General features: G+C 39.6%; 1 protein-coding gene across 2 annotated transcripts in view; it reads left to right on the top strand.

The window, feature by feature from the left end:
• LOC103184218 (ferroxidase HEPHL1) overlaps window positions 1-15,875 on the top strand; it is a 44,755-nt gene that overhangs the window by 25,874 nt on the left and 3,006 nt on the right. For both annotated transcript variants that reach the window (XM_007902116.2, XM_042334212.1), the window contains exons 10-18: window positions 114-264; window positions 3,561-3,773; window positions 4,856-5,063; window positions 7,219-7,349; window positions 9,367-9,507; window positions 13,410-13,516; window positions 13,961-14,183; window positions 14,284-14,423; window positions 15,605-15,767. In XM_007902116.2, the coding sequence (XP_007900307.2) occupies window positions 114-264; window positions 3,561-3,773; window positions 4,856-5,063; window positions 7,219-7,349; window positions 9,367-9,507; window positions 13,410-13,516; window positions 13,961-14,183; window positions 14,284-14,423; window positions 15,605-15,767 (1,477 nt within the window). The remainder of the gene's footprint in view (window positions 1-113; window positions 265-3,560; window positions 3,774-4,855; window positions 5,064-7,218; window positions 7,350-9,366; window positions 9,508-13,409; window positions 13,517-13,960; window positions 14,184-14,283; window positions 14,424-15,604; window positions 15,768-15,875) is intronic.

The following is a 15,875-nucleotide window of genomic DNA, read 5'->3' as shown; positions in this document are numbered from 1 at the left end:
TTACATGCACAAGTCTGACTATAGAGCTCCAGTGTAATTAGAAACCTTCGCAATAGTATGTTAAGAAGTAGAAATGCAATATTCATGCTATAATTCATAGATATATTTTACAGAAAGGAATTGACAAGGAGTTTTACCTGCTGTATACAGTTTTTGATGAGAACCTCAGCTGGTTCCTCTCTAAAAATGTGGAAACATTTATTCAGAATGCTTCTGGCATTGACCTGGAGGATGAAGACTTTCAAGAGTCGAATAAAATGCATGGTGCGTGGTTCTAATCAAAATACTACTGAGACATCATAGTTGTATGAATGTTACAGGATTGCCATGTCACACTCAAACTTCACAAGGATTTTCACCAAAGCCAACAAGTGGTCAGTGTGTTATGGTTTACGTTTTTGGGGTTGGGATTTGTTTTCACCATCCTTCATTCCAAATGAACTGCTTCTAGTAAGGAAGAGACTCGAGACCTCCTCTTATGTAGCTTAATAACATACTGCTCAGAGGTGTATAAAAACTCCTGGGTACTGAATATATACTTCTGATAGCATCATGAGAATCATAGGCAAGCAAAGTTAAAATGGATCAGCATTGTTTTGATGCTATAAGTATTATTGATGGGTGCTGCAGTACTGATAAGTATCTATCAGTGGCAATGTTGGAAAGAAATGTCTTGCACATGTGCAGCAGTGCAACCAGCAGGGAACCAGTGGTACTGCATCACATTTTGAACATCTTTCTCAATATATTTCCTCCAATTGGATCTCTGACCAATTTAGGTGTAACAATTTATTTTGTTGTGTTACAACAAAGCGAACAATAACTTTTGACCCCTCTACTGGGCAAGCTCTCTTGTCTGACTGCTTGCCCGCCTCAAGACTCTCCTCTTCAACCGTGCCTTCGATCACCCTCCTTCCCTCCCTGCCCTCCACCCTCCCCGATCCCGACCCCCAACTCGGGTCCGTAACACTGATTGTCCAGCGCCTTGGGATGTGCTCCTGACGTGAAAGGCGCTATGCAAATGTAATTTTGTTGTTGTTGCACCAAGAACAACCACAGCTTGCATTTATATAGCGCCCTTCATGCCGGATGACGTGTAGGACGTGAAAGGAAAAGTTTGCACTCCAATGGTGCTCACCTGTTTGATATATTGAAACAACATCAAAGGTTAACCTACTCACATCAATGATTTAACCATGTTCCTCAAGAAAAAAAACAAAAAATTGGTCACTTCAATCCAAGACTGCCGCATTTCGCCCACAAATTTACAGTCAATTTGCTTTACAGTATATTCTGTGAAGTGCTTTGAGACGTCTAAAAGACTTGAATAGCGCCATATCAAATGCAAGGATTATTCTTATTATGTCCATTTTTAGACACTTTTGTAAAAAAAATCTTAAATTCAGTCTTACTCTGTAAGCTGTCTTTCCGCAGTTTTTAAAAAGGTTAAGCACAGTTTTTAAACAATAGACTAAGGTAGAGGTATCCAAAACAACGGGATTTAATCTTAATATTAGAGATAGATCATTTAGAATCCAGCTCAGAGAATGTTCCTTCACACAAAGTGTTGTAAAATAATAATAATAATGATGCTTGCATTTGATATAGCACCTTATCACGTCTTTGAGATGTCTCAAAACACTTCACAGGATATACTGCGAGGTGAATTGACTGTATATTTTGTGAGTGAAATGTGGCAGCTAATTGCACACAAGCAGTGTCCCACAACAACAACAACAACAAAACTACATTTATAGAGCGCCTTTCAAGTCGGGAGTCCCAAAGCGCTGAATAGGCAGGTGTCGGGACCCGAGCATGGGGGAGGGGTGGTATAAGGGTGAGGGAAGGCAGAGAGGTAGGAGGGAGACCAAAGGTACGATCGAAGAGAAGGGTCTTGAGACCGACCTTGAAGGAGGCAAGGGAGGAAGCGAGGCGAAGGGACCATGGGATGGAGTTCCAGAGTGTGGGGGCAGAGAGGCTGAAAGCCCGGCCACCAATGGTAGGGCAGGTCGGGAGACATGGAGCAGCCCGGAGCCCCCTGAATGTAGGGAGCGGGCAGGTTGGGAGGGAGTCAGCAGGTCAGAGAGGTAGGAGGGGGTAAAGCCATGGGTGGCCTTAAAGGTGAGGACGAGGATCTTGAACTCGATCCTCTGGGGGATGGGGAGCCAGTGGAGTCAGGGCGAGGGTGGGGGTGATGGAGTCACGGAGCCTGGTGAGTGAGAGTACATGAGCTGCAGAGTTTTGGATGATCTGCAGCTTGTGAAGGGAAGAGTTGGGAAGGCCGATGAGGAAGGAGTTCCCGTAATCGAACCTTGATGTGACGAATGTGTGGGTGAGGGTTTCGGCAGCCTGTGGGGTGAGGCAGTGGCGGAGTCTGGCATTGTTGCGGAGGTGGTGGTAAGCAGTGCCGGTCATGGCGCGGATGTGGGGAAGAAAGAACAGTTTAGGGTCAAACAAGGTACCCAGGTTCCTGACTAGCTTAGTGAGGTTGAGTGTGCAGCCGTGGAGGCTGATGCTGCCAGCGCCTGAGGTGCGGAGGCGCTGGCGTAAGCCAATCAGGAGGGCCTCGGTCTCGCTGACGTTGAGTTGGAGAAAGTTGGCCCTCGTCCACAAACAGTCATAGATTGAAATGACCAAATTATTATTTATTTAATTACTAGGAAACCATTTCTCCCTATTGATTCCATCAAAACCCCTCAGAAATGTCAAAGATCTCCATCAGGTCACCTCTCAATCTCTTTTTTTCTCTCCAGAGGAAAATGTCCCAGTTCCTCAAGTCTCCACTCATACAGAGACCAAACCACTCATTCCTGGTATCATCCTAGTAAAACTCCTCTATCCCATCTCTATCACTTTAACATCTTCCCTAAACTGGACACAATATGCTAACTGCCATGTCAGAGTGGGATTGTCAATCGCTCCTGTGACTGGTCCACCAATCTTTGCCCATCTTTTCCTCTCAACCCGCTCACACACTCACTTATAATAATAATAATCCTTGCATTTGATATAGCGCCTTATCACGTCTTCGAGATGTCTCAAAGCGCTTTACAGAATATACTGTAAAGTGAATTGACTGTATATTTTGTGGCCGATATGTGAAATGTTAATGATGCAGAATTGATTTTTAAGTTGAAAGGCAGATTATACATTTAGGATGCAAGGATATTAAAGGATGTGGAGAAAGGCACATTAAAAGATCTACCATGATCTAATAAAATTGTAAAACAGGTTTGAAGGATTGAATGGCCTTCTCTTGTTCATAAAGTGGTAAATAACAACAACAACTTGTTCTTTTATAGTAACTTTCACATAGGAAAATGTCTCAAAGTACATCATAGAGCCAAGTAGGAGCCCAAGCAGGGTGGAAGATGGGGGAATGGGTAGGAGCAGATGACCAAAGATGGAATAAAAGAGGAAGGATTTTGAAAGCAGGGGGGTGATTTGAGGGGGAGAGGTTTAGGGAGAGTGTTCCGGAGAACGGTGGCAAAGCAAATACCATTGAAACTTTTCTTTGTACATTAGTTACACAATTATAATGGTTCAATTGTTTTTTTAAGCCATCAATGGTTACATGTTTGGCAACCAACCTGGACTGGAAATGTGTATTGATGATATTGTAGCATGGCATTTGATTGGACTTGGCACCGAAATCGACATGCACGGAGTTTATTTCCAAGGGAACACAATCCGTGTGAAAGGATCCACACGTGACACATTCTCTCTGTTTCCTCATACTTCTGCTACAGTTCTCATGCAGCCTGATAATGTCGGTAAGGGTCTTTTCTTTCTACTTTTGTCTCACTAATCATAATCTTAACAGGTTGAAGTCATTGATGTTTGCTCTTTATCCATTGTCTCTTAATGCTGGCAATCTATTGTCTACAGAATCTGAAATAATTTCATTTTAAACTATACAACTTTACTGTAATAATGATAGTTGTATTTCATATAACCCCCAAAACATTTCAAAGCGTTTCAAAGGGAATTGCAACAGGTAGTGGTCATGTATTTGTAGACAAATGTGACAGCCAATTCATGTACAATAAGGTACCATAAACAGCCTTAAAATGAATGACGGTACTTCCAACAATGCAGAGTCCCCCTAAGTCCGATACGGAGCTTGAACCTACATCTTTCTCACCCAAAGGCAAGAGTGCTACCAAGTAAGTAGATTAGTAGGGATGTAACCAAAACAGATTACAGGAGAATGAGTTTTTGAAACTACAGCTGATGATTTGTGCCAGAATTGCTTTGAATGGTTTGAAACTTCAACCAGTAAATTGAAGAAGTGAACCAGAATAGCAGATTTGAGTGGAGAAATTCCATTTGGGTGTAGATTTACTCTGTTAATGTAGTATTTTAGAATTTTCAGAATTTGGCAAATTGTTGAATTCAGTCTTAACTTTGAAATTATAATAATAATAATAACACTTGCATTTGATATAACACCTTTCCCGTTGGGAGGTTGCCTCAAAGTGTTTCACAGAGTGCTTCTGTAAAATGTAGTGACTGTATTTTGTAGACGAACCTGGCAGCCAATTTGACCACAAACAGCCGTGAAGTAAATGACCAATTTTATTTGGGGGAGTTTGGGCTAGGAAATAAGTTTCCTGTAATTCTTAAAAAAAACTGACTTCAAAGTTAAGACCATATTTAATAATTTTTCCAAGTTATGCACGTTTTGACATGCTACATAGAGTAAATCTAGACCCATGTGGCATATCTCCCTACATGTGTCTCAATTTACATTTTACATTTAATGAAACCAATGTTCCAGTTTTCATTACCTTCCCAGTTGTAATTTTAAAAGTTTGTTTGATATATTTTTAAAAAAAACATGTTTCAAATTTAGGTACATTTAAGGTAATCTGTCGAACTGTTGATCACTATGTGGGTGGAATGAAACAGCTGTACCATGTTAAAGAATGTAATACAACTGCTTCAGAGGAAATGTATGGAACACTAAGAACATACTACATTGCAGCAGTAGAGATGGAATGGGATTATTCTCCTGACAGGAGCTGGGAACTAGAACAACACAACACTACCAAGGAAGAGAGGTAACATCAAGGGGATCAATTTGCTCATGTTCTTAGGCTTAAAAACATTGTCTTAAAATTTAAAATTGTGGGAAAGTTTCCAATCTTTTTCAGTACAATAAAGTTGGCCTTCAAATTAATACTGTTTTTCAAAATTCTGTACAATCTTACATTTTGCGGGCAGGATACTAAAGCCTGAGATTTTTCAGCCATTGCAGATTTCTACAATGAAAATACAAAGAGCAGTGAAAATGAGTCATCGATACATTGAAGTCAACTATTGCTAAATTCTGTTGAACAATGGAATAATTCTTGTCAGTGCATAAAATTATCTCTAAAATGTTTGTACAATATACTCCTGGATTCTGGACCATTTTTTAATAAAATAGATAATGGCCTTATGCAAATTGCATAGAATTATATAGAATATTCAACACAGAAACAGGCCATTTGTCCCACCTGGTCTATGCTTCACATGAGCATCCTACTGGCCTTCCTCAACTAAGCAAATGTAACTTGAGATCTATGCAGAAGATTTCTCATTGGCTTCTGTGACTGCTTCAGTAACTTTCAGTGAGTAGCTGAGCTATTTGGGGCCAATATGCAGCTCAAATGTAAAACTTTGTCATGTGTTGATTTAGAATGACATTGTATGTGCTGGAGGTTGATCCCTACTCCCTCTCCAGCAATCACAACATCCATGAAGCTGCATTGCTCATTCAACTTCCGATCAAAGCATTCAACTACTGATCTGAGATTTTCTACATGACAAATCTCAACTGTGTCACTAAATTGACCAAATTATTGAGATATTTTATTTGCAGCAATTGCATTTTATAGTTTATAAAATTCCAACTCATTTGCAACTATGTTGATGTTTTGCAGTGAAATGACCAGACAATTTTAATATGCAGGAAGGATAATCTGGACCATTGGCACAAAAATTCCAATCTAATGTATTTATACAAGATTTACATACTGTGCCTAAAAGGTGTGGGTCATTGATGTTGGTGTGGATCATCTTACTAGCTGCCCAAACTTGCACTGTTTTATTAAAAAATATATTATTGTTATGAAGTAACTGGAAATTAGTTTCGACAAATCATGCAAAGATGTAGTACCTATTACGTTGAAACATCTCAAAAGTAGTTGCTATTAAGAGTATTACAAGCAAATACAGCAACCATTTTACACAAAGACCATTTGTTTACAACAATGTCCCACAAACAATTTTGAAGATAATGATGATTGATGTTATATTTTGTTGTTATATGCACTATATCAAATGTAAGAATTATTATGATTCATTATTATACCATATAAATCTAACCTATCATTAATTCAGCCCTGTGCTCTGTTGTTTGACCCTGGAGCAAAATTCTGCTGCAAAACTCTAGCCTATCTATGCATCCTGTAGCTCAGTGGTTAGAGCACTCGCTTTGCAAGCGAGAGACCTGAGTTCAATTCCAGGCAGGGCAAAACCTTGGGCAAGTTTCCTTACTCCACATGCCTAATAATAATCCCTCCAAAACCAAAAACAATAATAAATTGGTCACTTCAATCCATGACTGTTTGTGGGACATTGCTGTGCGCAATTGGCTGCCGCGTTCGCTCACAAATATACAGTCAATTCACTTTACAGGGTGTTCTGTGAAGCGTTTTAGGACGTCCTCCCAATGTGAAAAGCGCTATATCAAATGCAAGGATTATAATTATTATTATATCCAAATGTTAGCAATATTCAACTCTGGCTGCTGCTTTATACAGATGTCCCTTATCTTCCAACGACACAGAAGCCGTTATGACCATTGGGTTGGGCTTCTCTTTGCATGATATGTTGAAACTGTACTTAACTGTACTTAACACAGTAAAGATAATAAATAGTGTGACATTATGATGAACCACAATTTGTCTGGAGTAAGGCTCTGCCACTGTAAAGCATTCTGAGTAATATACAAGTGATACAAGTGCAAGTTGTTGTTGTTGGAGGATTCTTGTGACGAATATCAGCAGAATATCAGCTCTTCTTGAATAATGTCACAGGATGTTAAATCCCCATCTGAACTGGAAAATGGGATCTTGTTAGAAAAATAGCACACAGCAGTACCTCATAAAAACACAAAAGTGAATGACCAAAATGTGCATATTGGTGACCATAGTTTGTTTTGTTTTCCAGCTATGGACAAGTGTTTGTCGGTTTCGGAATTGGTTCTAAGTATAAAAAAGCAGTTTATAGGGAATATACTGATGGAACATTTACTAGGCAGAAGATCAGGTCACCTGAGGAACAGCATCTGGAAATACTGGGTACTGTACAAAAAGTTAACTTGCTTCCATTACTTGCCTTTAGATGTGGCTTTATGTACTCTGAAGAATAAATGGGGTATAATAGGTTGTCATTCTAAAAAGTTGTCATGAATTCATTGCAATTTTCACATTGATTCAGAAGTGAAAGTGGAGCATGAACTGTATTTCTTGGCATCAATTAGATTCGGAAGTTGTTCATCAGTAGGAAGAAGGTTCAGGAATTAATCCAACGAATCAGCTGTAGTATGCAGCAGGTAATACAGGAACTTTTCTAATTAAAAATCTGTTTCAAAGTTCTTATCATTCCTTTGGAGCATTCATTCACTGTTATTGGGATGTCCTTCTGACCTGATATGAGGACATTTATATCTACATACATATATATATTTATATATAAATGTAAATTAAAAAACTGGAGAACAAGGTGCCCCAAATCTCTCATTATTTTCATCTTAAAATGATTTAGAATTAAAATTAAAGATTGTACAGAATTTTGGAAAACTCTTAAATTCAGCTTTAATTTGGAGGCCGGTTTCCTGCAGTTATTAAAAGAGCAGCATAAACTGGCTTCCAAATTCGGACTGAATTTAAGAGGTTTTGTTTTCAAAATTCCACATGATCCTAACATATTAAGCCAATTGTCTTCAGGGTGAAAATCAAGAGACTAGCTGTAACCAGCTATCCCTGATCCAGCACTGGTTAGCAGATATACATATATGTTCTTAGTTGTATTTGCACTGGGAGCTTCACAGTGAGTGTGACTTTGGAAATCTAAATCATATCTCCCATTTCTAATTGCTCCACTCTTGAAACTGGCAATGAATCACTCCAGCTGTACAAATCCAGCATAAATAAACTCTGTTGTTTATTCTTCATCCTGCTATTGTGCAGGAAGTCTTCTCTGTGACATTCCGGTATAAATTAGGCTACAAAGCACCCATCAGGTCCATCTCTCATCCCGTATATTTAACAGTATAGAATAATTTTTAAAATGTTTCAGTGTGAAAGGAGTGCAGGCAATGACAACTTTTTTTAAAATTACTTCTTCATCTGCGGGGTACACCAGGGCTCCATCCTTGGCCCTCTTCTTATCTATATGCTCCCTCTGGGCGATGTCATCTGCAGACACGGGGTAAACTTCCACGTGTATGCGAATGACACACAAATCTACTTTGCCTCCTCCAGTACCAACGCCAGGTCTGCCGATGTTCTATCAGCTTGTCCGGCAGACATCAGGCCCTTTCAAAAGGGAACTAGATAAATATCTAAAAAGGAGTAAACTACAGGGGTATGAGGAAACGGCAAGTAAATGTGACTGAAAAGATTGTTCTTTAAAGAGACACAGTGGGCCAACTGGCCTTCTTTTATGTCTTGTAAATTATTATGGTTTCATGGTTCCAAGTGTCAATCTTCATGTGTGAGGCATTAAAAAGCTGTGCAGCTCCAGCAAATGTCACTCGAGGGATATCAGGAGCAGAATCCTGTTTTTATTTAAATGATGTACATGAAACCGAGAGCAGAATAAGTGTACTATTAATTGGTGGTTTGGTGGATAAAATCAAACCCCATTTTACAATGAGACATACGACTGCTGCTGATGTTACTTCCTATGTACTTGCTTGGTGCAGTAAGCATCTGTGGCCTTACTTCCTGTGAGCTGTGCACTATGCGCAAGGAATGGGAGTGTACTGTACTTCTGACACACGTATTCAGTATGATCGCACTTTAAGCAGACCTGCCCGTATCTCTTCATTCAGGATAATTTGTATTCAATATTTAATGAATATCCAAATTTACACTGCACATAAACCTTCTATTTTACCCTAATTGCGTTTACAGTTTCCCTGTCTAAAATGTTCCTTTTAGATATGAATGTAATTGATCTGTGTCAACATGAACCTATTGTTACAGCCATTTATTTCTTGAACAGCCTGTATATACCATTTTACGACAGATTAGAATTTATGTGTACAGTTACATATATCAAAACTGATTTCACATAACTTTCTGTGTCTAGGTCCCATCATCCGTGCTGAGGTGGGTGATACCATCCTGATTGTATTTAAGAACTTAGCTTCCAGGCCTTACTCTATACATCCACACGGAGTTGAGGAAGTGGGCAGTGGTAAACAGTTAAAAGTACCAATCACTATGCCAGGTAACATAGATTTTCTTTAAAATTGTCTATGCAGCTGTTTTCTTGAAATAATTACAATGTCCTATTGCCTTGGAAATGAAACTCTTTTAGATGAGATGTTTAATTGAGGTCCTGTTTGCTTGTTCAGATGAATGTTAATGATCCCATAGCACTATTCAAAAAGAGAAGGGAATTGCTCGGGATTCCTAGCCAGCAATTCTCCAAATATAATTGGCTACTCACATCATGGCTGTTTGTAGGACGTTGCTGTGTCCAAATTGGCCTTCACATACAAATATGTTTGCCTACAAATAGTCACAATACTTCAATGTAAAATCTTATGAAGCACTTTGAAATGTCTCAGCAACATACGGCGCTGTATCAAATGTAAGGATTATTATTAAAAAAGTCTACTTTGGTCTGCAGAAGCTGATATGCATGACATAAAATAAGCTTAATGGTCAATTGCCAACCCTAGGAACATGTACCATACATTAAACTGTAAAAGTGACGTGGGGATCTGAACTCAACTGATTTTTAGAATGAAGGCCGGCATCCTGTTTGTTGGAAGAGTGATGAGTCAACTAAAGTATGTCAACTTATTCCTTGCCAAGTTCTATCCATGGATTATATGCATCTCCTATTGCAAATGTGTTGTTATATTGGTTTTTAACCTTTATGAGCATTTCATTGCACTTGAGTTTAGTACGAAACTTGGACTCTGCTGTGATAACACCACAGTTTTAACTATTGTTCTATTGCGACTGCTTTAAATGTGCATGACCTCAAATTGGAGCTTGCTTCAATGCAGTTTGCACAGAAATGAGAGGGCACTTTTTTCAAAAGTGATTATTCCAGCGACACACTTATTTTTGTCCTCATGTTTTGAGGAGTTTTAATATAAAGATGTTTGTTTGAAAATAAATTGTTCTAGTTATAGAGGTTGCTGTCACATCATATTAGATCATTTCAGAGATTGACTTCTCTGATCTTAACTATCTTTGATGCTTGAATGCAGCTTACTGAAGGAGAATAATGTATCAAATCAACAGCAACACTTTACATTTATATAGTTCCTTTTACAATAGGGAGGACAACAACAACAACAAAATTTGTAAAGCGCCTTTCACGTTGGAAGGACTTCCTAAGGCGCTGGACAGAGTTACAGACCCGAGCTGAGGGTCAGGGTGGGGAAGGGAGGAGGGTGGGGGGGAAGCAGGGAGATTGAAAGCACGGTCGAAGAGGAGGGTCTTGAGATGGTTTTGTTGGTGGCAAAGGAGAGGCGAGATGGAGGGACTGCGGGATGGAATTCCAGATGTGGGAGCAGAGTGTCAGAAGGCCGCTCGCCAATAGTGGGGCGAGCGAGGCGGGGGACATGAAGCAGGCTGGAGCCCGCTGAGCTGTGGGAGCGAACAGGATGGTAGAGGGTTAGGAGGTCGCAGAGTTAGGGGAGCAAGACCGTGGAGGGCTTTGAAGGTGAGGACCAGGATCATGAACTGTATCCTCTGTGTGATGGGAAGCCAGTGGAGTTGGGCAAGGATGGGGTTTATAGGATCACGGAGCTTATTGTGAGAGAGGACACGGGCTGCAGAGTTCTGGTTGACCTGCAGCCTGTGGAGGGAGGAGTTGGGGAGGCCGACAAGCAATGAGTTTGCATAGTCAAGCCTCGATGTAATGAAAGCATGTATGAGGGTTTCGGCGGCCTGCGGTGTGAGACAGTGGCGGAGCTGGGCGATGTTGCGGAGGTGGGGAAGGCAGAGCGGGTCATGGTGCAGATGTGGGGTAGAAAGGATAGTTGAGAGTCAAACAAGACCCAAAGGTTCTGGACTGGCTTAGCAAGGTGGAGTGTGCAACCATGGATGGTGATGCTGTCAGCGCCTGAGGTGAGGAGGCACCAACGGGAGCCAAGCAGGAGAGCTTCGGTCTTGTTGACGTTCAACTGAAGAAAGTTAGCTCTCATCCAGGACTTGATGTCCGACAGACATTCTATCAGCACAGCAGAGGTCCTGGAGTGAAGGGTCGAGGCAGAGAGGTAGAGTTGAGTGTCATCCGCATACATGAAGAAGTTGACCCCATGTCTGCGGATGATGTCACCAAGAGGGAGCATATAGATATTGTAGGAGAGGGGACCAAGTCAGAGCCCTGAGGAACGCAATGGTCCGAGGCTTAGAGGAGAAACCGTTTGAGGAGATGAAGTGCAGGCGGTGTGAGAGGTACAATCTGAACCAGTCATGGACAGCACTGTTGAGGTGAGAGGAGAGGATGAGGATAGAGTAGTCGATGGTGTTAAAAGCAGCAGAGAGGTCGAGTAGGATGAGAAGCAGAGGGAGCCCTGGTCGCACATGGACATCTCAAAGTACTTCACAGAGTTGACTCAGAGCCTGAGTGTTGTGGGGGAGCTGGGGAAGGGAAATGCAGTGGAAAGTATTGTTTAAGAGAGAGATGTTTAAGTTGTGCTTTGAAGGTAGCCTTGGGAGAGAGTCAAGACTGAGATATATATATTTCTTATTGCAAAAGGGATTAAGAGATATGGGGATAAGGCAGGGTTATGTTATTAGCTGGAGTTAGATTAGAAGATCAGCCATGATTGAATGGCGGGGCAGGCTCGAAGGGCCAAATAGCCTACTCCTGTTCCTACGTGTTATGTTAAGATAGAAGGACTCTAGAATAGAGATCCAGAGAGTGGGAAGAGAAATTGACCAATGGTGGGTAACATGAAGGAGACTGGTATTTGCTGAACAGAGGGAGCAGCCATACCAGAAGGGTTGCTGGGGTAGGGTGGGGTGAGGCCATTGCAGGCATTTAAAAGTGAGCACGCAAATCTAGTTCAATATGTTAGGGGACACTTGTCCAGCCAGTGGAGCTGGACAAATCTTAAAAATATGAGTTTATCTTTTTTCAACAAAAAAAAGTGATGTTTTATTATACAAAAAGCACTATTAACAGAAATATCTTATCTAAATTCTTTAGAATTATAAGTATATAATATTAATGTATTTTTTATTTTTGAGTCCAGTCTTAGGGAATTAAATGGAGCAAATTATATCAAATGAAAGGATTATTATTAAGATATCCTACTTTGAACAGTGGGCTTTGGTAAGATTTTAATTGTATCGTTTCTTTTTTAAAAAAATGTAATGTGCAGAGTTACTGCAGAATGATGGGTTTGCAATAGGATTAAGATGGAATCCAATGTCAATGATTTTACCAATAGTCTGAATAGGAAAATTCTAAAACTTGTAATATGCATTGTCCAAATAAAATAATGTGTTTCAATGATGTGGTTCATCGATTAATTCAGTTCGTTTTCTGGCCTGGCTGATTGCTATATTCAGTGGAATAAACCAGGAAATCAACCTACGTTTGACACCACTCACAAATTGCACAATCCCGCTCATTTCAACTTATTACAGTGGGACAAATTTCAATTGGAGACACCTATTCTGAGTACTCTTTCCAGCTTGCTCCACATATTGCCAGATTCCTTTGAGTTCCTTTTCCTTTTAACTTATTATCAATAACAATAATAATAATCCTTGCATTTGGAATAGCTCATTTGACGTCAGGTGGATGTCCTGAAGCACGTCACAGGATCTATTGTAAGTGCCCTTTGCATAAAGTAGCATCTCAGAGCACTTTCTATCCATGGGGAACTCAGGCCAATTGTAGTGCCAAGTATGCCAGACCCGGCTGATAATAATCAAAGCAACAAAGTTCGTGGATAGAGCCTGAGACCTTATAGTTTACTATCATTGAGGAAGTTGAGCATGTGTGGATGTTGTAGTATTCTATAATAAAATATATAAATTTGAAAGAGATCCATAACAGTACATTTTATTCCTGCACTCGAGACACACACATTCAATGAATACTTTAAATATTTTTAAGTCATTGTTAGTGATTGTAATTTTACTTTTTTGCAGGTGAGATAAAAACCTATCGATGGAATGTTCCAACAAGATCAGGCCCTGGTCCTGGAGACTTAAATTGTATTTCCTGGATTTATTATTCTGCAGTAAAATTTGAGAAGGTATCATTCAATTAAAGCAGTCATTAACTGAACCAAAACTGAAGCAAGGCCATAGATTTTTTAAACTACTGAAAAATCATAGTTAAGATGTGTTGATTTCTGGAATACCAGTATTTTTATAGGAATGTGTGCCATCTTGGCCTGGTAGTTAGGGCTCTTGACACCAGGTCAAAAGGTTCTGGGTTCAAACCACACATCAGGACATGAGCTCAACGTTAGGGGAAACCAATTAACCCATTAAATTTTCACTGCAAACTCTGCAGCAGACTGTTTTGATGTGTGTAACATTGAAGGAGCTCACTTGCTCTTTGTAGAATACTGTAATGAACTTCTACCCTGTCACCTTAACATCCAAAGTTATCTGCTTCATAGATGTAAGAGTATCGCAAACCTGTATGTAATTTACAAGAAGCTTCCGATAAAATTTGGTTTATTCTATTTCAGGATTTATACAGTGGTTTGGTTGGCCCCTTAATAACCTGCCGTCAAGGAACACTTGACGAGAATGGAAAGAGGAAAGATATAGATCGAGAATTTGCAATATTATTTCTAGTATTTGATGAAAACATGTCCTGGTACTTGGAAAACAACCTCTACACTTACTTTCATGTTGATCCTAGTAAATTCATCTCCAATGATGAATTTGAAGAAAGTAACAAAATCCACGGTGAGGATACTTATTGGCTATAACTTCTTAAAATTACAAAAGCAAGAGCAATTTTACAGAATTAGCTCACGAGATTTATTTGGATTTTATTTTATTTCAGCAATTAATGGGAAGATCTATGGAAATCTTCATGGACTGAAGATGGTTAAAGGAGAGAAGATTGACTGGTATTTACTTGGTATGGGAAATGAAGTAGACATACACACTGTTCATTTTCATGCTCAGAGTTTTATTTACAGAGTAAGTAAACTTAAGTCACCAGTTACTAAAAATCTTATATATACACTCTACAACTGCTTGTGGGAAGTTGTTCTGCGCAAATTGGCTGCTGTGTTCTCCTACAAAACGTGGCAGTATACTATACAATAAATCCCCTGAAGCTTTTCAAGACATTTCGGTATAATGAGGTGCTATATCAAATGCACCTCATAATACCAAAATTATTTGTTGTTTATTAACCATATGTTAATGAAATACTGTTTAGTTCATCTCCCATATGTCCCTCGTCCCCTCCACTCCATCATCGGCGGTTGTGCTTTCAGCCACTGTGCCCGAATCTCTGGAACTCCCTGCCTCAATCCCGCTACCTCACCCATTCTTTGCCCATTTTCAAATTGCACCTGAAGACCTTTCTTTTTGTGCCATGGTCACTTCCTCTTTCTCTCCGGTTCGCCGTTATTTTAAGTGCTCTGAGACACCACGCCGTGTGGAGGCTGCTATATAAATGCAAGTTCTTGTTGTTCTTGTAGAGGGTTAAGGTGATGAGCTTATGAAGTTGAGAATACAAACTGAACACAATTTAAAGTCATTTGTTTTGAAGATTTAAGTTTGTGCTTTTATTCCTAAATTTGTTTCTACACAAGGCAGGAAAGTGAAACTAAAAGGACAGTTCCTTTTAGATGGCCAACACAATGGGCCTATGTTGCACATTTTTATGGTTCTGTCATAATTTGCTACCAAACTCTATGAATGTGTTCACACTTATTCTCTATGCGACTTCTGCCAATAAAATAGTCATAAACTGATGCATTTCTGTGGCATCAGTTACAAGTTTGCCGCATGCTGCATTTTGCTGATTTTATTATAATCGATTGTTAGACTCTTAGTTTACTGCCAGCTTCCAGAATCGTATCAATTTTCTCCTACATAAAAAATGCAAGGTTTCTATTATTTTTAGGAATATTTATTTAGATAGGTAAATATATATAACTGAGTTGAATTCACAGTAGGTGTATTATTTACACTATTGTAGATACAGTTGCGCGTTTGCTTACAAAACACAGTCACGTAACGTAATAGTATATCCTGTAAAATGCTTTGAGATATCCTTCTGAAATGCACTATACCAAATGCAAGAATTATTGTTATTTTTATCATCTTGTTGAAGGTAATATTTTGCATTTGGGATTTTATTTTTGTAGATGGTTAAGAATCACAGAGCGGATGTGTTCGACCTCTTTCCTGGAACATTCCAGACAATAGAAATGATAGCAGGAAACCCTGGAACTTGGCTGCTGCATTGCCACGTAACTGATCACATTCACGCTGGCATGGAAACCGTTTATACGATCCTGAATCGTACAGGTATCCAATGATTATCCAGAACCTTGGCCTATTACAATATTGCATACAGAATCATTTCTGCACACACTTGACAGACTAATTTCTGTGTCCATGCCATAGAATGCAATA

This window comes from Callorhinchus milii, unplaced genomic scaffold (assembly GCF_018977255.1).
Source record: "Callorhinchus milii isolate IMCB2004 unplaced genomic scaffold, IMCB_Cmil_1.0 Scaffold4, whole genome shotgun sequence".
Classification (NCBI taxonomy): domain Eukaryota; kingdom Metazoa; phylum Chordata; class Chondrichthyes; order Chimaeriformes; family Callorhinchidae; genus Callorhinchus; species Callorhinchus milii.
This window is presented reverse-complemented; position numbering and strand designations above follow the sequence as displayed.